We start from the raw sequence: 24,847 nt of genomic DNA on the forward strand, positions 1-24,847 counted from the left end.
AAGAAAGTACTCAATGAATGGTAGGACATTCGGAAGTTCTGTGGAACAAAGGGTATTTTGTCCACAGATCTCTGAATGCAGAAGGGCATGTTAATAGGGTGGTGAAAAAGACATATGGGAATTTATCAATTGAAGCATTAATTACAAAAGCAGCGAGATCCTGTTGGAGTTGTTTAGAACTTTAGTGAGGCCACAGCTCCAGTACTGTGTGCAGTTCTGGGTCGCCACATTATCAGAAGGATGTATTTGCACTGGAGGGGATACAAAGGAGACTCACCAGGATGCTGCCTGGAATGGAACATTTAAGTTATGAAGAGAGATTGCGTAAGCTTGGGTTGTTTTCTTTGGAGTAGAGGAGACTGAGGGGTGACCTTATAAAGGTGTGCAAGATTATGAGTGGATAAGGAGCAGCTGCTCCTCATAGTTGAAAGTCAGTCACGAGGTGATATAGATTCAAGGTTTGGAGGGGATGTGAGGAAAAACATTTTTACTCAGGTATGGTATGTGCTGCCTGGGAGGTGGTAGAGGCAGGTTGCCTCCCATCCTTTAAAATGTACCTGGATGAGCACTTGGCACATTATAACAGCAGCGTATAGATCAGTTGGAGACTTGGGCAGAGAGATGGCAGATGGAGTTTAATCCGGACAAATGTGAGGTAATGCATTTTGGAAGGTCCAATGCAGATAGGAAATATACAGTCAATGGCAGAACTCTTAGGAATATTGATAGGCAGAGGCACCTGGGTGTACAGGTACGCAGGTCACTGGAAGTGGCAATGCAGGTGGAGAACGTAGTCAAGAAAGCATACAGCATGCTTGCCTTCATCAGCCGGAGGATTGAGTTTAAAAATTGGCAAGTCGTGTTGATGCTTTATAGAACCTTAGTGAGGCTGCACTTGGAATATAGTGTTCAATTCTGGTCACCACACTACCAGAAGGATGTGGAGGCTTTGGAGAGGGTGCAGAAATGATTTACCAGGATGTTGCCTGGTATGGAGGGCATTAGCTATGAGGAGAGGTTGGAGAAACTTGGTTTGTTCTCACTGGAGCGACGGAAGTTGAGGGGAGACCTGATAGAAGTCTACAAGATTATGAGAGGCATGGGCAGAGTGGATAGTCAGAAGCTTTTTCCCAGGGTGGAAGAGTCAATTACGAGGGGGCACAGGTTTAAATGTGAGGGGCAAGTTTTAAAAGAGATGTACGAGGCAGATTTTTTTTTTTTACACAGAGACTGGTAGGTGCCTGGACCTCGTCGTCGGGGGAGGGAGTGGAAGCAGATATGGTAGTGACTTTTAAGGAGCGTCTTGTCAAGTACATGAATGAGATGGGAATAGAGGGATATGGTCCCTGGAAGCGTAGGAGGGTTTAGTTAAGTCAGTTAGCATGGTCAGTGCAAGCTTGGAGAGCCAAAAGGCCTGTTCCTGTGCTGTAATTTTCTTTGTAATGTTCAGGACTATGGGCTAAGCGATGGCAGATGCGATTAGGTGAGAGTTCAGGTGTTTCTAATATGTTGGTCTGGACTCGATGGGCCGAAGGGCCTCTTCTGCACTATATGATTGGTTACTATAATAATGTAGTTATATCATATGGCCATTATCTGTGTGCTTGCTCCTCTTTTGCTAAATAAACGTACATATCCCTTTAAGACCAGGGTGAGTGTTAATCAAAGCTTAGATAAGTCCATTTGCTAAATTAAGGGTTGCTGTATGCTTCCTGAGCACAGTTTGGATAGTTGACCGAGTTACCAAGCTAGGGACAGGCACACAGGAAGATACAAAGAGCTGGGATTCGCCTCAGCGGGTGAACTAAAAGACAAGAATTAAGATATCAGTAAATGTGCTGCACAGACCTAAAATCTTAACAGGAATTAATGGAAATGTATCCACCACCGATAAAGGCTATACAGGTTGTTGACAGAGTTCCAACTCCATCTTATTACACGCTGCTCTTCGTGCACCAGCACCAACATTAATTTCCAGCACATCACCACTCACCTCATATCAGCAATACAGTAAAACAAAATACCGGTGACATTAAAATGAATTCGAATTACCAACAGAATTGGAGTCTCAAATGACTGCAATTTAAAGAGCACTGACTCTGGATCTCTGTCCGTGCCCCCTCCCCTGCAATATCCTGACTCCTTCCACATCATGGAGGTTAAGCAGCAATAGGGCAGGATAAATGCTGGGAAAAGGAGCAAAGTCAGGGAGTCCAGATTTATACTTTTATTGATCTTTAAACACTTGTTTGTTGAACACAGCTTCTCTAAAGATACAACCACAGAAATTTACAGTTAACATAAACTCTTAAATAATAAAGCATTAAAATCTCATTCACTAAAACTTTTCCACCTTTGTTTGAAACAGGTGAACAGAGTGCATCTCTTGCCATGTGCATGCGCTGGGCTGCGTGTGCTTGCTGTGTTTGTGTCAGTTTTGAGTTGACCAGATTGCACTCATCTCTGCAGAGTTATGGGAGAGCAGACCTAGGGAAGAACACAGCCTTGATAAGGAATCCCGTGTTTCAGTCTGAGAACACACACAAGTCCAGCAATCAATTTTCCTGTTGATTCTTCAGTTACAGTCTTGCTCGAACACACTCAGAGTGCTCACATTTCAAGAATCCAGCTTACTGTCTATCCACCTCTGCAGCTTTAGAAGAGTTTTGGTGGATAATATCAAGTCTTCACATTAAACCCCTGAATTACATCCAACAGGAGTTCATCTGGAGCAGTCTCTCTCTTGGGCATTCCTGGCAGTTTGGTGACATGCAGCTCACTAGGGTTGAAAGGTGATTAGAATGATTGGTGTGAGGGGATGTTAACAGAGCTGGTCAGTTCATCATTCCTTTCCATTTCCTCCAAATGATTTCTTTAAAAACTGGGTCCAATTCCTAAGCAATGATGTAATCAACACAATCTGGCTTAGTGCAGACAATCAACAACCCCCAATTCCTGATCCTTGCTTTAATACTTCACTCAGAGATGATGACGGGAAGGTGAGATGTGAAAGGGGAAGCTGTATCAACAGTCTCTGCTCTCTCTCTCTCTCTCTTTCTTCCCCTCTCTTTCCTTTTATAAAATGCATGCCACAAGTTGTAACTCCACTCCCAGTGGAGTTGGTGTGAATTTGGGAAGAATCAGTTTTCAGTAAATGACTGCTAGGGTTTTGTGATTGGCACCTCAGTAGTTCCATTTCCACCAGCTGTCGAGGTAATGATGAACTGTGCATTTTGCTGCTGGAGGGAGGTGTCTGTCTGTGTCTGAGGCACGCCCAGTCGTACTGCGGAATTCTGCTTCATGTCCAGCTCAGGCTGTCCTTCTGATATCACATAATGAGTCTGAAAAAGAAGATATGTGTTAAGGTCATGTGTTTTCACAAATATTCCTTTCCTGCTAGAACATGTGACACACTCTCCATTGCTGCTTGTGTTATCATATTGTTTGCCCAACGTTACTAGTTAAACTTAAATTTCCTCCAATTAAATATTGGGAAGACTAAAACTGTTGTCCTTGGACCTACCACAAACACTCATCCCTTGCTCTGGCAACTGACTAAGGCTGAACCAATTTATTTGCAACCTTGATGTTATATCAATCTCAGGAAGAGCTTCCATCTCTACATAGCCACCTCAACACTTGTTGCCTATTTCTGTCTTTGTAACACTGCCTGACTCTGCCCCTGCTTCATTTCAATTACTGCTGAAACTTTGTCCATGTGCTTGTTAGCACCAGGCTTGATTGATTCAATTCTTGCCTGGCTAGCCTTCCAATCTCCATAAACTTAGCAGTACCGTAATTCAAAAAGTTTAAAGTTTATTTATTAGTTCGTAGGTAGGCTTGCATTAACACTGCAGTGACGTTACTGTGAAAATCCCCCAGTTGCCACGTTCTGCCACCTGTTCGGGTATACTAAGGGAGAATTTAGCATGACCAATACATCCAAGCATCACGTCTTTCGGACTGTGGGAGAAAACCAGAGCATCTGGAGGAAACCCATGGAGACATGGGGAGAACATGCAGACTTCACCCAAGGCTGTAATTGAACCTAGGTCCTGGCGCTGTGAGGCAGCAGTGCTAACCACTGCCTTAGGTTTCCCCATTCATTCGTTAATCCTGTGTTTGTTTACTTACATTCACTCCCAGTCCAGCAACATCTGAATTTTAAAATCCTCATCCTTGAGGTCTAATCCATTCACTTCCTTTAGCCCCCAATTGGCAGCCCTGCCTTCAGCAGCCCAGACACCAGACTCTCTAATTCCCTCAGAGCATTAATAGAATTGTGGAATAAGAGACAGATAATGAAATAGACATTGACAAGTGATAGTTGGATGTCTCTGTGGAAAGAGGAGATTAAGCAGCAGAATGTGATGGTTGGGCTGAACAGTTAGAATGCTGGAGTTGAATGACCTGTTCCTCAAATTCCTATGATATTCAACAGCTAAGGAGTGAGTGCAGAACAGTGAGAAACTCTACGTAAAGTCTGAGATACTGTTAACAGTGATGAGGCCTTTTCAATGTGCTCTATTAGATGTATCATCCATTCATGTTTAGGTTCTGTTGTTGAACAGACCTCCCGTTTGTATCGAGCCAAGTGCTAACAGCTCCCATTGACAGAAACCGCTTTACATCTTACTGCCTCCCAGTTAGTGGACCCATCTATCGTTCCGAATATGGCACATACAGAGCAGGATGCATGACCAGAGCCACAGCATTCACTGGAGATCACCAAAGCTGGTGGCTGTGGGAAAATGGTGGAGACGGAGCTACAAGGGCCTGAAAGATCCATGTTCGTCCTGAAGTCTGCCAAGTTAGCGGGTATCAGTGATAGGGACACAGAAACTGAATTGTTAGAGAAACTGCTTCCATTAAGAGATGGTCAGAAATCAGATTTACAGTGATTGACCATATCAGGAAGATGTTTTGACAAGTTTTTATGATCTGAAATACACTGCGGAAAGGATAGCAGTCGATTCAAAGTAATTTCCAAAATTGAACTGGATAAATACCTGGGAGAAAAACATTAGAATGCAGAGGAGAAAGAACAGGGAAGTGGGATTAATTGGATAATGCCGTAGGTGTGATGAGTGAATGTCCCTCCCCACCTGTGTTGTGACAAGACTTTAACTGGAACTTCCTGAAAGTGATAGAACAGAAGAAAAGGAGTAGCCCCTCAAACCTGCTCCACTATTTAAATGATCACAGCTGAACGTTGCCTCAAGCCAATTTACCCACACTCTCCCTTGATTCTGAGAATCAGTCATCTATCTCTGCCAGCCTTCAATAATCATCTCAATTATGAAGCATTCACAACGTGCTAAGGTCGAGAATTCCAAACATTCATAATCCACTGAGAGAAATTTATCTCAGCTCCAGTCATTTTTTTTATCCTGAGACTGTGCTCCATGTCTTAGATTCCCCAACCAGGGGAAGCGCCCTCTCAGTATCTACCCTGTCAGTCCCCTTCATAATATTGTCAGTTTCTTCTCAACTTTAGAGAATATAAACCCAATTCACTCAGCCTCTCATCACTGGACAACTCCCTCACCCAGGAATCAATCAAGTGAACTTTTGTTGTACTGTCTCCAATGCAAGCATATCCTTTTTTAAGTGAGATCAAAACTGTGCAGACTATTCCAAGCACGGGAGGAATTCTTTGTCCTGTAATGTCAACATGCATTTGCCTTCCAAATTATTTTCTGATTTTGTGTTCCATCTATGAGCACATCAAAATCTCTCTGAACATCAACTTTTACAATTCAAGCCTTTTAAAAAATGTTCCGATTTTCTGTTTTTAATAACGAAAGTGAACAACTTCATATTTTTCACCAACCATGTTGTCCCCTCACTTCACCTGCCTGTGCCTCCTCACAGTGTATATCAACTCTGTCACCAGCAATTTGTTTTACAATCACTAAAAAGGAAACAAGCCACCTTTACATTAGTCTGTAATTTTCTGACGACGTAGTCTATGACAACAAATAAGCTTACCTGTGTCACCGCTTTTACCTGGCCGCTGTTTACTGTGGCCACGGGAGCCTCTGCAATAACGTACTGAGTCTGAGGAATGGTCATCGTCTGAATCTCAGAGGCTGCAACAAACAGAAAATTGGGAAGACTTCAACCACAGCATAAAAGAGCATACGAGTAGAAATACAGAGAGCAGGTCAGAGGCAGAGTCAATAACAACCCAGAAACATCAGCTTCCATTTATACACACCTTTAGTGGAGTAAAACAACTCCTAGCACTTCCCATTAGCATTGCCAAACAACATTTGACACTGGGCTGATGTTAGGAGAGATGGCCAAGAGGTGGGTTTTAAAAGAGGAAGGAGAGATTTAGGGGTATTATAAGGTTCCACAGTTTAGGGCCGAGACAAAGAATCATAGAATTCTACAGTGCCATTCGACCCATCGATCCTGCACTAACCCCAACTCCACCCAGGCCGTATCCCCATAATCCCATGCATTTACCCTAGCTAGTCCCCCTGACACTAAGGGGGCAATTTAACATGGTCCAATTCATCTAACCTGCACATTTTTTGGACTGTGGGAGGAAACTGGAGCACCCAGAGGAAACCCACACAGATATGAAGAGAATGTGCACACGCCACACAGTCACCTGAAGCTGGAATTGAACCCGAACGCCTAACACTGAGGGAGCACTGCTAACTATTGTGCCGTCTATTTGAATTTGTAAATACAGCCGTCAATGGTGGGATGCACAAGTTTTCAGAACTGGAGAAGTGCTGGTGCGGGCTGAAACAGATACAGAGATAGGAGCAGCAAGGCTATGGAATGATTTGACAACAAGGACGAGAATTTTAAAATAGAGATGATGTTAGACTGAGAGTTAGTGAAGATAGCAAACAACGAGGTGATGAGGTTTAAGAGAGAATTTGGATGTGGGCCGTAGTGTTTTGGATGAAATGAAGTTTACACAGAATGGAAGAAGGGTCACAGACCAAGAGATCGTTTAATTCTACAAAGAGGTGATTCGGGGCTTCAGCAGCACATAACTAAAGCAGGAATGAAGTCAGGTATTGAAGAAGTGGAACTGGGCAATCTTTGTAGTATAAGGCCTGGCACATGCAGGATTAACGTGCGACGGAGTCCAGTAATGTACACTGATGAAAAACCCACACCTGGAGGGTTCTTGTGTTGGACAGAGCAGTGTGAATAAGCAAAGACAGAGACAGCTTCCAGCTTGAACTGTTTAGTATATGTACACAGTTCTTGTAGTTAATAAATACATACAGTTAGACTACTTAGAGTTCATAGAAATCAATAAGACCCACCAAATGATATCCAAAACTCTACAACAGCCTGTGCGTGGGATTTTCCACTCTCCTGCAGTATATTTTCCACTGTCAGAGGTAATTCACCATTGGTCACCAGCAAGATCTTCCAGTTCCACCAAAGTCTACGGCCTTTTGTATGGATCACCTGCCCCTTCCCCAGAGAACCCACTGTGGGCAGAGAGGCGGTGGTTCTTAGTGAGAACTGGAAGATAATGCTGGAAAATCCCACCCTTGAGACTCATCTCGAGGTTAAATAAGACAGCAAGGTTGTGACTGGTTTGGTTCCATTTCAGTCAGTTGGCAAGTAAGGGGGTGGAATTGGTGGTAAGGGAGTAAAGCTCCATCTATATTGTCCCCATCAAACACTCCCAGGACAGGTACAGCATTTGGTTAGATACACAGTAAAGCTCCCTCTACACTGTCCCCCCATCAAACACTCCCAGGACAGGTACAGCACGGGGTTAGATACAGAGTAAAGCTCCCTCTACACTGTCCCCCCATCAAACACTCCCAGGACAGGTACAGCAAGGGGTTAGATACAGAATAAACCTCCCTCTACACTGTCCCCCTTAAGCACCCCCAGGACAGGTACAGCACAGGGCTAGATACAGAGTAAATTCTCTCTGCACTGCAGACTTACTGAATTAAAATTAATAATCAAAAGTATGATCTTTACTTAAATGCAGTTTCCTTGAAGCTCAGGAATCAGTGCCTGTTCAGGAGTCTCAGCTGTTTGAGCTCAAACTGATTGAGTGTCTTCCTGCTTACACCCAGACAAATTTTGATTGGATGTGGATTATTAAAATCAGTTTCCACTGAAAAACTGCCTGATGTTTTCTAATTGTGAATTAGTTAAAGAAACCTCAAATTTGGTGAATGATAAAAGAATCAATGATGATAGGAGGAATTTAAAAAGCAGTGGCAAGTGGTTAGGATCTGAATGTATTGCCTGAGATTGTAATGGAGGCAGATTCAATTGCAGTTTTCAAAAGGGTTGAATGATCATCTAAAGAGAAAAAAAATGTCAGGTCTACAGGGCAACAGGCAGTGCAATAGGACTAGCTAGTGCTCTTGCAAAGGGCCAGCATGGAGATGATGGGTTGAATAACTTCCTTCTCTGCTAAAACCATTTGCTGATTCTACGATTTAGATCCTCACTGGCCACAAATGAGCTCTGCAGATGAACACATTTGCAACATCAGCTGACGTGCTTGGATCTCTGTACATCATGGTCGGCACTAAACTAATTAAAAGAGTTTAAAGAATCTTCAGCTGCTGTGGGGAGGACAATCATTCTTCCATTCCTTGTTGAATAGGGTAAGCGCAAAAGTGCACTGATAGATCGCACAGCGATGGACCCAAACACTGATTCAGGTCACACAAAGACATTGTGTTCCCATCAAATTCCCAGCAAGTCACCATTATAGTGGCAATGGCTGGAGGGAGAATAAAAACCCAATTTGATTTTTGAGTTGAAGAAGATCAAATGAGAGTCTGGTGTCAGTCTTTAAAAGTGGTGTATGTGAATTGTATAAAATCAATGCGGCATGTTATTTACCTGAACTACACTTTTATTGAATTGTTTCTTTTCTTGAATTTATGTAATATTCAAAATCAAAGATCACTTTTACTACTTCTCTCAGAATCTTCAGTGTTCTATAATCTACTTTTACTAATTTTCTCCCTTTCTTTTAAGCACAGCAATACAAAATAAGACACAAGAAAACTCTTGGCATTTTAAATTGATAATAAAAACTAGCTGCCAGAGTGTGGGAAATAAACTGAAGGGAAAATCAAAAGACTATTTGAGGGAGTGGGGAATTAAGGGTTATAAGATTTTGAGTGTGAGAGCAGGAGAGTTCAATGTCTGGGTCAAAATTTATCTTTGAACCTAAGTTATTTAATCATAATCTCGTAGCTGTGTGTGGGGAGCTGTCAGTGTGCAATTAATTCTCTAATTTCTACATTATGACTGTAACTCTATTTCACTGACAGCAAATGCTTTACAATGCCTTAAGGTCATGAAAAGCAGTAAAGCGGCACAGCAGCACAGTGGTTAGCACTGCTGCTTCACAGCTCTAGGGACCTGGGCTCGATTCCCGGCTTGAGTCACTGTCTGTGTGGAGTTTGCACATTCTCCTTGTGTCTGCGTGGGTTTCCTCCCACAGTCCAAAGATGTGCGGGTTAGGTTGATTGGCCGTGCTAAATTTCCTCTTAGTGTCCTGAGATGCTTAGGTTAGAGGGATTAGCAGGTAAAATATGTAGGGATATGGGGGTAGGGCCTGGGTGGGATAGTAGTTGGTGCAGGCTCGATGGGCCAAAGGGCGTCTTTCTGCACTGTAGGGTTCTATGATTCTAAATATAAATCTTTCTTTTTTGTGTCCTATTCTTCCCAAATCTCCTGTCCTGAAATCCATTTGAGGGCTGTAGTTTTCTACGTGCTCTTTCCCTCTCTAACCGGGCGCAGGGATCTTTGCGTGTAACAAAGCAGCATCCATGCAGCCCTGCTCCTTACAGCTCGATCAGTTACCCTTATCAACTGTCTTATTGCAAATATAAACCTTGTTTTATCCTAGAGATCCCACACAAATCACATCAAAACTCAGCAAATCTGTGGGCAGGTTATCTGATTCATTTTTAACCAATATCCCAGCAGGGAACTGGTAGCATTAACTCATACCAACTGGTAACCGCACAAACGCTCCACCCAGCTGCAGGATAATTATATTCAAGCCATCTATTCAGGAGTTCCTGACACTTGGGAACAATGTAAAGAACAATTCAGAACATTCAACAAAAATACATTCCACTAAAACAGAAACTCGGCAAGAAAACGCCACCTGTGGCTTACTAGGAAAGTTGGGATTGTACTAGATTAAGAGTCGTAATATCCCTGAGGATCAGGTGAATTGTAGAAACCAACAAAAGATGAAAACAAAATGGATAAAATAGAACATGAAAGTAAATGAGTAAACAACACAAAGTAGTATACAAAGAGGACAGTAGCTAAAGTAAACATTGTCTCTTAGAGACAGAGGCAGGAGAAATTATGAGGAATTGTCAGACACGTTGAACAAATACTTTGCACATCTTTAACAGACAAGTTACATCCTAGAAATAGAGGGTAACCCAAAGGTTAAAACGACTAAGAGCCTAAAATGAGTAAGGAAATTAAGACAGTTAACAGTAGAGAAAAGATATTGGAGAACTGAGAACTCCCCAGGAGCCGATGGCCTTGATGTTAGATTTCTAAAAGAGACAGCTGCAGAGATAAAAGAGGCACTAGTTCCAATTTTCTGAAATTCCCTAGATTCTAGAATGGCCCCAAAAAAAAAATCAGAATTAGCAAAGGTAGCGTCACTATTTAAGAAAAGAGGGAGAGAGAAAACAGGAAACTGCAGGCTAATTAGCTTAACATCAGTCATCAGAAGAATGCTGGAATCTCTTATTAAGGAAGTTTCAAAAATGCACTTAGAAAATCATAGTATGATCAGATGAAATCAACATGGTTTCACAAAAGAGAAATTGTGTTTGACAGATCTGTCGGGATTTTTCAGGACGTAATTAGTAGGGTAGATGAGGGGGAAACCACTGGGTGTAATATACTTAGATTTCTAAAAGACACTGAGTAAGATGCCACACTAAAAGGTTAGTAGGGAAAATGTGGGGCTGATACAGTTGAGGGAATATATTAGCATGGATGGAAATGGTTAACAAACGGCAACAGAGATACATTTATTGCAAGTCGGCAGAATGTAACTAGTGGAGTGCTGCACAGCCTCACCTCTCTTATTTTTATTCATTCATGGAGACGTGGGCATCACTGGTTAGACCAGCCCATCCCTAATGGTGATGGTGAGCTGCCTACTTGAACTGCTGCTGTCTACATGCTGTCAATGTAATCTCAGTGCTGTTCAGGGGTCCAGGATTTCGATCCAGTGACAGTGAAGTGATGGCGATAAATTTCCAAATGAGTGGCTTGGAAGGGAACTTCCAGATGGTAGGGTTCCCAGGTGTTCCAGATGGTAGTGTTGGTGAGTTTGGAAGGTGCTATCTAAGGAGTCTTGGTGAGTTCCAGTAGTGCAGCTTGCAGATGGTACACAATGATGCCACTGTGCACCAGTGGTAGAGGGAGTGGATGTTTGTGAATGGGGCGCCAATCTAGCCGGGCTGCTTTGTCCTGGATGGTGTTAAGCTTCTTGGAGGGTTGTTGGAGACAAGTGGACGGTACTCCATTATGCTCCTGATGTGTCTTGTGGATGGTGGACAGGCTTTAGGGATGCGAGTTACCTGCCGCAGGATTCCTAGCCTCAGACCTGCTCTTGCAGCCACAGTCCAATTCAGTTTCTGGTCAATGGTAACCTCCAGTATGGGATTCATAGAACATTACAGCGCGGAACAGGATTCAACGATGGTAATGCTATTGAATGTCATGGGAAAATGGTTAGATCGTCTCTTGTTGGAGATAACTAACACTTGTGTAATGAGAATATTGCTGGAGTTGGGTGGAAGTGGTAAGTTATAAGAAGGTAAGTAGTCATTGAGCTTGTTTTCAGGGTTAGCGAAATTAGTTTTTTAATTGGGAAATTAGAAGCTAGTGCATTCCTGAAACAGGAGTCAGCTCTTATTTATTGCTATTTAATTGTTGATGATTTACAAGCCATGTTGATGACAAAGAGACAGAGACTAATACATTCAAGTTTGTTGCTGATACAAAGCTGGGTGCAAATGTAAGATACTGAAGGAGACAAAATGGCTAGAGAGAGATATGGGCAGGTGAATGAGTAACAAGATGGCAGTTGGAGTATAATGTAAGGAAGGGCAAGGTTCATGTTGAAATTAAGAATAGAAAAGCAGATGTTTTTTTAAAAGGCGTAAAATTTCTGAATGTTGATGAGATACAAGAATGCACTTATACAAGCAATACAAAGTTAGCACATGGAAAGCAACTGGTGTGTTGGCCTTTCTTATAAGGGGATGCAAAACACGAACAAAGAACTCTTACTACAATTGTACAGGACTTTGATAGGACCATACCTTGGATACTAAGCACAGTTTTTGGTTTCTATAACTAAGGTAGGTTGCACTGGAGACAGTAAAGGAAAAGTTGGTTCCTGAGTGAAAGAGTTCTCTTCCGACGTGATGCTAAGTGAATTGGGTTTATTCTCTCCGGTGTTTAGAAGAGTGATTTCATTGAAACATACGTGCAAATATTCTTCACAGGGTAAACAGTGAGAGGATATTTCTCGTGCTTGGGGAATCTGAGGGAGCACGGTCTCTGGATAAGATGCTAATCATTTAGGGGACAAAGAGAAATAGTTGTGAATATTTGGGGTTCTCTATCCCAGTTGGTTGCAGATACTGTATCATTTAAGACTATATTTAAGACCGTGATAGACAAACATTTGGTCTCTGGGAATTAAGGGATATGGGGATCCTAGTGAATAGCAAAGCAGGCTCAAGGGGGTTATTTTTCATTGCTGCTCCTATTTCCTATGACTTGCCATTTCTTAACTATCTTACAAAGTTCTGTGGCTATCTTTCTGAGGCCTTCTGTTCAAATTTCTTTAGTCATTCCTTTTAATTGGAGCCCTAACACTGACAATCAGACTCATGCCTCTTTTCTGCACTACCCTCCCTTATTTCTTGGTACAACTTGATGCAATTCTCAATGTGCGATCAGACTACAGCACTGTACATGTTGGTGACTAGACCACTGTACATGTTGGTGACTACATCCTCAGATGTATATGCAACTGAACAGGTCAACAGTTTCCTGTGCTGTCACTGTTTTTGAATACGGGCCCATGTTTGGCACTTTGCAATCTACCGACACACCCCAAATTCCAACTAAGACGACGTGAAATGACATATATACATATGAAACATATACACACACATACCTATATCTTCTTGGTTACTTCATAAAATTATTTTTTCAAATATAGTGGACAGAGGCTTTAAACTGACTCAAGTCATGACAGGCTGCAGCTCACACAGAAGAAATATCTAATCCTTAGAAAACTACAGCAACCTCATTAACTCTTAAGCAATGCAAATACCTGTGACTCCTAGGAAACACACAAAGCCCCCGTTACATTTCTGAAACAAAGCCCTGGCCAATGGAGACAACCTGACTGAAGACAAAGGACTCCGAAGCCTCTGGTAAACTTATTAATGAATGAAACAGGAATCTGGATCAGGAATCTCCATCCTTTGTCCAAACCAAACGGAAGAAGTAGGTGCGAGGTAACATGACCCCACCCAAACTGCCAGAACCTGTAATATTGCCTTGTGACGCTAAAGGAAGCAGTCTGTCAAACAGACCCAGAGCTCTTTCCAGGTTTAAATTGCCTAGCTCCCATTGACACTGTTTCTACTGGAACATCTGAACTTCTGTCCCAATATCTACAGTAAGATTGATTAATCTCTCTACTCTAATGGAATCGGGGATCAGCTTCAGCATCCTAACCTCTCTGAAGAAAAACACCACTGGACTTTTGACTCTGGACAGCTGTCAAACAACAATTCTTATTTTTTCTGTGGTCTTTGCCTTGCACCTCTTGCTTTCCCTTGTCCTTCCTTTAATTTGTGACTGTATCGGGGAAACGTAGTGATACCCCCTTCCCACGTTGGGGTGTGAGATAGGAGTAGGCCATTTGGCCCCACTGCTTGCTCCTACCATTTAATAGGATTATGGCTGATCCAGTTTTCACCTCAACTTCACATTCTTGCCTATTCCTGATAACCATTCATTCCCTCACTAATCAGTAATCTATCTATTTCTGCCTTAAAAATATTCAAAGACTCTGCTTCCATTGCCTTTTCAGGAACAGAACTCCAAAGTCTCACGACCCCCTGAGAAAAATAATTTCTTCCTCAGCTCTGTATTAAACAGTGATTTTTTTAATTTTAAATGGTTCTAGATTTTCCCACAAGAGAAAACGTCCTCTTCACATCCACCCTGTCAATACCGCTCAGGCTCTTATACGTTTCAAGCAAATCACCTCTTACTCTTTTAAACTCCAGTGGATACAAGCCTAGCCTGTCCAACTTTTCCTCAGAAAACAATCCACCCATTCCTGTTATTATTCTAGTCAACCTTCTCTGAACTGCTTTTAACATATTTGCATGTTTCCTTAAATAAGGAAACCAATATAAGGAATACACAGTATTCCAGATGTGGTCTCATCATGACGATAGTGCGCCTTTACTGGGTATTTTTCTCTGCAGGCTTTCCAAGAAGGTCCTAGGATTTTATTGGTGCCATGATGTCTGTGTCTAATGTCCTTTAGTTTTTACTGAAGCAATATAATGGACATCATGCTGATTTTAATCTGGACTAAAGCAGTGTCCTGGGGTTTTATGATCCTTCAGGAATTGCTAAGTGGAGCTTGATTTGGGGTTGATTGGCAGCTCAGGTGACGCCTGGAGACAGTTTTTTTTCCAAAGAAAAGTCCATATTTTTACTTTCGGTTTAGTTGCTGTTCAAAGCTGGTAGAAGCAGGCAGCAGCTCTGTCTGTCTCTCTTTTTGGAAAGTTCAGGACTAGGAAGCCTCAGAAATTTGATCCAACATTCAAAGGGCCAATTCACAGCAGGTGTAAAAAAGCTAAAAATCCTGCGTCACGTGAGCATACTTGCTTTTTGTGCCAAGTCTAGAAAAAGTACATACCTATGAGATGGTGTTTTGACTTGGGACAACAGAGATAGCTAGCTGTTAAAGTTCATATATCATGGCTGAATCCTGTAATTGGTAAAAGTTATGCTAATTCTTTTTACGATATTTTAACTGTGTTCTTAAATAAACTTTGTTTGATAAAAGCTTCCTAGTGGGTCACTTGATTCATACCTGGATGGAAACACCTTAGCTCACCAGAGCCAGCTTCAAATGTAAAACTTAAGGTCCATGCTACCTTCAGAAAACACCTTGGAGTTTCTGGCCTGGGTCCGGACACACTAATGCTCAGCATAACTGAAACATAATCTCCGTTCTCTTGTATTAAATTCCCTTTGAAATAAACAATAACAATCTATTAGCTTTCCGAAATACTTGCTGAACCTACATTCTAACCATATGTGATTCACGCACTGGGCCACTCAGATCTCTGCGATCTCTCATCATTTAGATAATATGCTTCATTTTTATTCATACTTCCAAAATGGACCACCTCATATTATCCTCTCTCCATTCCAATTCCAAATTTACAGCTATTTCTAGAATATTACTTTCTCATCCATAGTGAAGACCAATGCAAAATACCTATCCAATTTGTCTGCCATCTCCTTATTTTCCATTAACTCCTCAGACTCACTGGAAGCATTCAATTCACAGACAACAAATCTCATATCCAATCTGTATTGATTCTGCCCAACCACCTCTCATTTCAGGTCTAGAAATTTCTGTCTGCATTTGAGTGACTTATGCACAGTTGGTTCTAACCTAGAAACTCTGGCTAAGGACTCTGAATGGACAATCTCAACATAGCAGCAATTAAATGTTAAGTTTAGCAGAACTAGTCTGTAGTTTCATAAGTGTGAAAGGTGGCACAGACTAACCACAGGTTGGAGCATGACTTGGTCTGCAGGGTCTGTGTTTGTCTGAACTATAACAGCCACTTACAGTAGTTGCGAAAGGTCCCCCAGGTGCTCGGAAGGTATGTATGCTGTACGGCAGCTGCTGGTTGCTGCTGTAAGACCTGGTTTTGTGTTGATGTTCCACCCTGTATCTGGGAAGGGCTGAGTTCTTGTTGTTGCTGTGATGAAGGGCTCATTGGCTGACCTCCTCCAGTCTACAATCAAAACACATATTCCAAACAGCATGAGAAAATCAGTTAATAAATAAATATTGCTACAAAATCTAAAGCAGCATTTACACTCCCTCAATTACTGCTTCATTTGTTGTCTTAGATTTCTGCAGGTTCAGTGATACAGGCTGGGGGAAACACTGCATCAAACAGGCAACAAAATCCTGAGTATTGAAATATACTGCTTTATTTTTATTTTTGAACAGCTCTCACTAATCGAAAATTCTGAAGTTCCAGCAGTTTGAGAATAAAAGGGATGATCTATGTGCTGCCAGACTAATGTGATGTGGGATATTAGACACACTAGAAGCAATGCAGTCAGAAATCCTGTTATGCATTAATATTTCTTACTCCTGAAAGTCATGAATTTTACAGATTAGCTGCTGCCTGGGCCAATTTACTTCAAAAGCACTGACCATTGGATCCTTCTCTCTATTTGCTGCCTTGCAGAGAGATTCCTGAGCAATGAAAGTGAACCAAAGCCTGGTCACATTTCTGGACAGCCAATCACATGGGGAATATCATGATGCTGTACATCAGAGACATCACCCGTGTACTCACGTTCTATATAAGGCAAGTTCCAACGGTTTGACGTATTTTATCAAACAAAAACAGACAAACAACAAAAAGACTCTTCAAAGACCATAGGGAAGGAGGAGATGAAGAGCGTGTGCAGGATATTCACTCTGAAGAAAGACAATTGCTGGAATTTTACCACCTCGCAAGCCCGAGGCCAACGGAGAATTCCGCTCTGTGAGCCCTGCCCACCCTGATTCCATAGCGGGAGCGCTGATAAGATTTCCACAAGTGTCTTCCCTTCTCATTAGGTTTGTTTCCTCAACACACAATTGGAGGCCAGCAAGGCATGTGGAACCAGGCAGCAGGCTGATGTGTGCATGGGGCAAAATGTCCAAATGTCTCAGACTAAATCTAGGTTAACAGTTTCTGGTGAAGACATTCTAGTTCCTATACATCAGATACCAGGATACATCCCGGCTCTGAAAGATTCAACTCCGAACCATTATCTAGGCTGACATTCCCGCAGTGCTCTGTCGGAGTTGCTACCTTTCAGACTAAATGCTCAAACTATCCTTGTCAAGACGCTAAAGATTTCACAGCACTATCCAAAGAACATTCCGTCTACATCTCCTTGTAGCCCAAGACACTTTGCCTCACTGTTAACCACTTGTCCAATCTTTGTGTCATACGCAAATTTACTAATCCTACCCCCCCCCTTATAGTCATCAATGTAATTTATATAAGTGACGAATAATAGGGGGCCCAACTCCGATCCCTGTGGACACTGGCTTGCAGCCTGCCATCATTACCTTTTGTCTCCCTGAGTGCACTTTATCAAATTACCCTGCATCCTATTTGAATTTACCTTCTTTACATGTTTCCCATATGGGATATTATCAAAGGCTTTGCTGAAATCCGTATAAACTACATCGAAGGCACGACTGCACTAGCCTCATCTACACACCTGGTCACCTCCTCAAAAAATTCAATCAAATTTGTTGTGTATGACCTCCCTCAGTTGAAGCCATGCTGACTATCCCTGATCAAGCTTTGCCTCTCCAAGTGGAGATAGATGCTCTCCTTCAGGAGTTTCTCTAATAGGTCTCCTACCACTGACATGAGACTCACTGGAATGTAGTTCCCTGGTTTATCTCTACAACCCTTCTTAACTAGTGGAAAGCACATTAGCTGCTCTCCAGGCATCTGGCACCTACCCCACGGCAAGAGAGGGATTGAAAATTTGGTCCAGAGCCCCTGCAATCTCTCCCTTGTCACCCACAGCCGCCCAGGGCACAATTCATCTGGATCTGGGGATCTATCCACTTTTACGGCTGCCAACACCTCCAATACCTTATCCTTCACCATGTCAATTTTGTTTATGAATCACATTTACTGTGCTCATCCTGAAAAGACAGGTGAGCATTTACTGCACAAAGCATGTTCAGAATATTCAGTGGACATTTTGCTTCAGGATCTGGACCAGAGGAAGTAGAAATATCTGAAGTAAAATTTGTACAATTTGAAAGCACGTGCAAGGGAACAAAGCGAAATCTTAGGCACAAAGGCTTGATTGATAAAGAGCACGAGAGGAAAGGTCAAATAGGAGACAAAACCCAGCTTCTCAGATGATCGACCTTCCCAGGGATGGGGTACGGGGCTGGTTTGCTCGCGTAGTGTGGGGAGGGTGGGTATCGTAGAGCAGTAAATCCTTCCCTTGCCTCAACATTCTCCATTTGGCCTGCAGTAAGTCAATAGTGCTCTGTCCCAATCAGTTACCTGGGAACCAGCAGGGGCCATGGCACTGGACTGATCCGACACTTGTACATGCTGGACCTGAACAGGGTGCTGTGCGAAGGCATGAGGATCGTGCAGCTGGCTGACATCCACGGTGGAATGCTGGTTCTGCTGTGGGGAGGAGGCCTGAAATGGAACGGACACAGCAGGAGGGATTAACAGTCTCACAGTCACTTCAGCATCACTTTATAACAACACTGACAATTCACAAACTAAAACAACATCCTCTTTGATCTCAATGCACCAACTCCTGAATACAGGTGGGAAGATGTTGGGCTGTAGGCATTGGCTGTTTGGCCAGAGAGGAGCCCAATCCCCATCACAGATACACCCCATCCAGCCAGAGACTCGGACCTGACTGTAACAAACATACTGACACAAGCTCATCTCACGCAGGCTGCCTCCCATCTTTACTGGATAGAGTCTCTGAATCATCGAGGTAGCCCCAAGAAAATTATTGAGAGAGCTTGTCAATTATTGAAGGCAGAAGATTAACTGAGATTCTGGTGAATAGAGCAGCAGTCTCATGGACTGAACTATCTACTCTGCTCCTGCTTCTTATTTGTTTCCCTGGTAAACAACCCCAACTGAAAATGGGATTATAGGAAGATATCGACAGTAGTAGCTGCAATCTTTTGGCAGTTATATTCAGTCTAAATCACTTCATTCCACAGCTTTCAGCAAACAGAAAAAATAAAAGCACTCAAGAATTTGAGGAAAATTGGTGAATAAATTTACAGGACACTGACCATGTCCCAGCATCAACAGGTCTCACCATTCAACTCCAGTGAGAAGCACAAGTCTTTAAGAACCTACTAGCGAGAAAGCTCTGGATCACAGCATGTCCACACAGAGAGGGGCCGAAGGGTAGTCAGGCACAGTCCCATTCCCATTAGGAGGAGGGTCAAACTCCCTCTGCTGTGGGGGGAGGGATGCCAACCTGTTCCGCTGAACTTAAAACAGCACTGATACCAACCTGTCGTTAGAGCCTTAGTGTGAAAGGAATAAACTGGTGTCTGACATCTGCAGAAACCATCCTGAGAAGGGGTTTCTAAATAAGATATTGAGAAATTCACATTGGTAAAGTAAGGTTGTCCTGACGTGGTTTGCACATTTTATCAGCATAAGGATATAGTTCACTCAAATGCAGAGCACTTAGATTTTCAACAGCAAAGACTACACATGAACAGGAAAAGATCGACTGGTCTACCCTAGACTGATTATACAGTTGTGATCCTTACACAGCACACAAAAAGATGCCCCTACTCTAACTGTCATTTCGTCCTCTAGAAAGATATAGAACATAGAATAGTACAGCACAGTACAGACCCTTCAGCCCACAATGTTGTGCCGAGTTATGTCCGAAACCAAGATCAAGCTATTCCACTCCCTATCATTCTGGTTTGCTCCATGTGCCTATCCAATAACTGCTTGAAAGTTCCTAAAGTGTCCGACTCCACTATCACAGCAGGCAGTGCATTCCACACACCAACCACTCTGAGTAAAGAATCTAGCTCGGACATCCCTTCTACATCTCTCACCATGAAACTTACAGTTATGCTCCCTAGTAACAGCAACATCCACCCGAGGAAATCGTTTCTGAACGTCCACTCTATCAAGCCCTCTCATCATCTTATAAACCTCTATAAAGTCACCGCTTATCCTCCTTTTCTCTAAAGAGAAAAGCCCCAGCTCCCTCAACCTTTCCTCATGAGACATACCCTCCAAACCAGGCAGCATCCTGGTAAATCTCCTCTGCACTCTCTCCAATGCTTCCACATCCTTCTTATAGTGAGGCGACCAGAACTGCACACAATATTCCAAATGTGGTCTCACCAAGATCCTATACAGTTGCAGCATAACCCCACGGCTCTTAAACTCAAACCCCCTGTTAATAAACGCTAACACACTTTAAGCCTTCTTCACGGCTCTATCCACTTGAGTGGCAAACTTCAGAGATCTGTGGATATGAACCCCAGGATCTCTCTGTTCCTTCACATTCCTCAGAACCCTGCCGTTGACCCTGTAATCTGCATTCAAGTTTGTCCTACCGAAATGAATCACCTCACACTTATCAGGGTTAAACTCCATCTGCCACTTTTCAGCTCAGCTCTGCATCCTATCAATGTCTCTTTGCAGCCTGCAAGAGCCCTCCACCTCATCCAATCTTGGTGTCATCAGCAAATTTTCTAACTCACCATTCAGCCCCCTCTTCCAAGTCATTGATAAAAATCACAAATCACAGAGGACTCAGCACTGAGCCCTGTGGTACACTGTTCTTTCTTTTTTTTATTCTGACTCTCTGGATCACCACATTTAGGGTGTTTCACAAACATTGAAAATCTGAAGGAATTAGATTATATAAAAAAAAGCTTGTGGAAACTGGTTTTATCAAAGCAGGTATAAATTAAACATGAAAAACATGAAAAAAAAGGTTAAAACTTTCAAGCCAAGGAAGATAGCAGGAGTCTGCAAATTCTGCTGTCAAAAGCAACAGGGGCTGTTACAAAATCTTTTTGTCCTCTTCTGTTAGTTTCTCTGTCATACAAACACTTCTCTGTAAGACTGGATTCTGTCTTTGGCCTTTTCTTCTATCCAAACTTCAATGGTGGTTTTATTCCTGAGATATTAAATAATATCACAAAACCAAGACCAATAAAGGAATAAAACCTGCAAAATGCCTTTCTAATCCTCATAGGCATCAAAACTAGTCCAGGGGACTACATGGACCGTGACTTTTATCATTCGCTGCCTGTGACATATTTGTTACCGATCCAGTTCTCTCGTGAAGGGTACACAGTGAATCAGCATTCACCCCACACACCAGCAAGTCTTCTGCTCATCTCTGGGACAAACACATTGAACTTATTTCTTTCCTCCCATCATTTATGCACATAAACCCGGATCCTCCGTAAACTAACTGGTAATAATACCAGCGTACACATAGTCTAATCTCTTCATTATTTTACAGACCTCGTTTAGTTTGCTTGCGTCTAAGCTCCCCAAAGTATACAAGCTCATTTCTTCAAGCCTCCCTGGGTAGCTCAGGTACTTCAAACTAGGAATCACTCTTGTGACCCTTTTCTGAACTTTTTTCAAAGTCTCAATATCCCGGACCATGAGGGGGCATGAAGGAGGACATGGGCCTAAAGTCTAATACAACGGCAAAATGGCAGATTTTTATTTTGAAAGTAAGAGCCCCATGGATGCAATTCAATAAGTAATTAGCCCAAGTCCACAAAGAACCATTGGCACCTCTCTCCCTCCATTAGAGAGAGATGATTACTTATGTAGCTTGAGAAGCATCAGTCTGCAAGCACGGGGCAAGGCAAGGAGTCTGGTCTCCATCAACTACCACATTCCATACGAGGATTGAACCCACACCATTAGCATCATTCTGCATCCCACTCCAGACATCCAGCTAACTGAGCTAACCAAGCCACACACCAATTAGCTGCAATCCAGTACCCAAATATTCATGGACAGCTCACCAGAGTAGAACTTTGCTGACCTACCCTTAGTTTGTCTAATCAGGACCACAGTGATCAGGGCTTGCAGGATTATCTGTAGCTGATGAGGACCATCCCCAGCTCACACTGGTGGATTTTCCCAACTGGATCTCATTCATAAGCCTGACACATCAACTAGGAGCCACTTCAAGAGATCCTTCTCCTTATTGGTCAATAACAGGGAAGTGGTTGGAAGGAAACAATGGCCCAGATGTTCCAGGCAGCGGTGATTTCAAGGTACATACTGCTGACCACAGTGAAACCTTCCCTTTGTCTGCTGGAGATAAGGGGTTTCCCAATCCCATCTGCAGGATTCTGCCACTGGTGAAGTGGTTATTTGAGTGCGCTCAGATACCATGAGAAGCACTCGGAGGTAAGGAGTACAAAAACCAAACTTTCTTTGAGGCCATCAAAGGAAGGGATGCCTTTTGTGGGTGGGCAGGAGATAGATGGGTGAGCAGAGTGTTAATTGTTGAATCAGTTTATTCTAAGTACATTTTGAGGCCTTCCCAATATAGTTTCTGCTGTTAACCGCTCTCAACTCTGGTCCTATGTCAGTGATTAACAGTAAGTATTCTGGAGTAAATTTCCGGGCATGTTCAGGACATCTTGCCCAATTTTACACTGGTGGATTTAGCGTTGCAGGAATCTGCAGAGGCCGACTTCCCACTTAATACTGTGCATCTTGGGAATTCATCCGAGCCCTGATATTCCACAGTGGCTGATGTGGCTAAGTTCATCATGAATTCAACTGGGCCGACGTGTAGGGACAATAGGCACTCAATCTGGCAGATGACTAGTGATGTTCTCTAAGAATTTGCCTCAACTTGTCACTATGTTTATAAATGACTTGGATGAAGGAATGGAAAGTCTTATATCCAAGTCTGGCAGCATCTATACGCAAACAGAAAGTGGCAAAGTGGCATTTTGAGATTGAGTGAGTGGGCAAAAGCAATGAGACTTCAATGTGATAGTTACATGGTCACCATCACTGAAACTAGCTCTCAATCCTAGGTTTATTAACTGAACTTGAATTCCACCAGCTCTGTGGTGGGATTTGAACCCAGACTTTTAGCCTGGGATCTTGATTGCCAGTCTAGTGGCATTCCCAATGTGTCACAGTTATATTAAGCACTGGTCAGACCTCATTTCGAGTTCAGTTCTGGATACTTTGAGGAGGGTAAATTGGCCTGGAGTACATTTTGGAGGGAGTAAAGTGCAAATTCTCAGGTTAGTATCAGAGTTAAAATGGTTATAGATTGCAGAGACTTGGCTGACATTTGCTCGAGTACAGAAGATTAAGCATTGAAGATGAATTATCCAATTGGCCATTGAGAGAAATTATTTCCTTTAGTGGGAATAAGGAAACATAATGTTAAAAGGTAGAACTATTTCGGCCAGGGATAATGTCAAGAAGCACTTCTTCACACAAAGGGTGATGGAAATCTGAAACTAAATAACCCAAAAAGCTAATGAGGCTGGCATTAATTGAAAATTTAGAAGCTGAAGCTGAAGGATGATAATCAGCATGAGTAATAAAGATTATAAAGACCAAAGCAAGTGCTTTGATTAGCCCTGACCTAATTAAATCATGGAACAGGCTCAGGGGGCTGAATGGCCCACTCCTGTTCCTGCATTCCTTCCTTTTACTATGTTTTCAGTCCTGCCCACCCAAGTTTTCCACACCCATAGCTTTTGCTTAGTATTTCCCATCTAGCCTCTGCTTTTCTTTGTTAAAGACCGGTCCTCTTACTTATTTTGAGCATACATGCATACCCCTAACCCAACCTACCTGTGCCACCTGTACCACCTGGAGTTGGATGTGTTGAGGCTGCTGTCCCTGAACTGATTGGAGGTGTTGAGAGATAGGAATGTACTGCACACGCTGATAATCTCCTTGAGGTGGGCGGTAATCTGTCGTCAGCGTCTGTGATAACTCGCTCATTGCCTGTGTCAGCAGATCAGTTGTCTGTGTGAAAGAGAAAATTCAATTCGCCTTGTGAAAACATTTCATTTCATGATTCATTTTTTCAGAATGTAACTTTTAAATCTGTGGAAATTAACTTAAATTGAAACTCTGTAATTCAGAAGTTCCCGGATCACCCAAGGCACTTAATGCATCAAATGTGTACATACAGAGTGAGGGCCATAAAACAGCAAGTCTTAGGAAATAAAAACAGAAGATGCTGAATAAACTTTGCAGGTCTGGCAGCATTTGTGGAGAGAGAGACACAGTTAACATTTCAAGTCCACTGACCCCCTCTACAAACTGGGACATGCCGAGGGTGCAACGCTGCCATGGGGACAGGTTCCAGGGGAAGGTACTCTTTTACATTGAGTGCAACTGTGTTTAATTACAGTCATAGCAGAGAGAGAGTGAGAGAGAGAAAAATAGTTATTAGCCAGTAATAGTGGCTACTGTGCTTGGAAGCAGTTCAGACCAGTGGTAAAGATCTATGAGACAAGGGTCTTTCTAACTGACCAAAAAAAAAGCAGAGAGGCCCCATGCTCGGGCTGGGGTGTTCACAATCACGATAGAATCTGGCCAAATGCAAGTGGAAAGATTTCAAGAAATCCATGCCTTGGATAAAAATAACAAAACTGAGGACAATCAAAATAAATCCCCAGGTGCTGTGGCACACCTTGGTTTGGTCTTAGAAGAAATGAAGGAACCTTCAAGATCCTGTAACATTTCGGGGAACTCAGGTGGAATTAAAAACAGAATGGAAAGTGATCTTCTGAGATTTTGGAGTTTAAAAATTCAAGTGTCTATGAGAGAGATTTTAAATGAGTAGTATTTGTTTTGTTTAATTCTTGTATCATAAAAGTTTTTGTTTAAAACATGAAATCCTGTGGTTTAACTTTTTCAATTAGTAACTGGGAATTTGAATTTATTTTTAAAAGTTAATATTTCCCAAA

The 24,847-nt window shown here is 42.5% G+C and overlaps 1 protein-coding gene across 6 annotated transcripts in view; it reads right to left on the bottom strand.

Moving 5' to 3' along the window:
- Nucleotides 1-2,077: 2,077 nt before the first annotated feature.
- Nucleotides 2,078-24,847, bottom strand: part of prdm10 (PR domain containing 10) — a 151,054-nt gene continuing 128,284 nt past the window's right edge. For all 6 annotated transcript variants that reach the window (XM_080214528.1, XM_080214524.1, XM_080214527.1 and 3 more), the window contains 5 exons: nucleotides 23,721-23,897; nucleotides 18,402-18,545; nucleotides 15,923-16,091; nucleotides 5,992-6,092; nucleotides 2,078-3,341 (listed from right to left, as the gene is read on the bottom strand). In XM_080214528.1, the coding sequence (XP_080070654.1) occupies nucleotides 3,162-3,341; nucleotides 5,992-6,092; nucleotides 15,923-16,091; nucleotides 18,402-18,545; nucleotides 23,721-23,897 (771 nt within the window). In that variant the 3' untranslated portion in view covers nucleotides 2,078-3,161. The remainder of the gene's footprint in view (nucleotides 3,342-5,991; nucleotides 6,093-15,922; nucleotides 16,092-18,401; nucleotides 18,546-23,720; nucleotides 23,898-24,847) is intronic.

Source organism: Carcharhinus amblyrhynchos, chromosome 29, assembly GCF_965287045.1.
Source record: "Carcharhinus amblyrhynchos chromosome 29, sCarAmb.v2.hapA, whole genome shotgun sequence".
Classification (NCBI taxonomy): domain Eukaryota; kingdom Metazoa; phylum Chordata; class Chondrichthyes; order Carcharhiniformes; family Carcharhinidae; genus Carcharhinus; species Carcharhinus amblyrhynchos.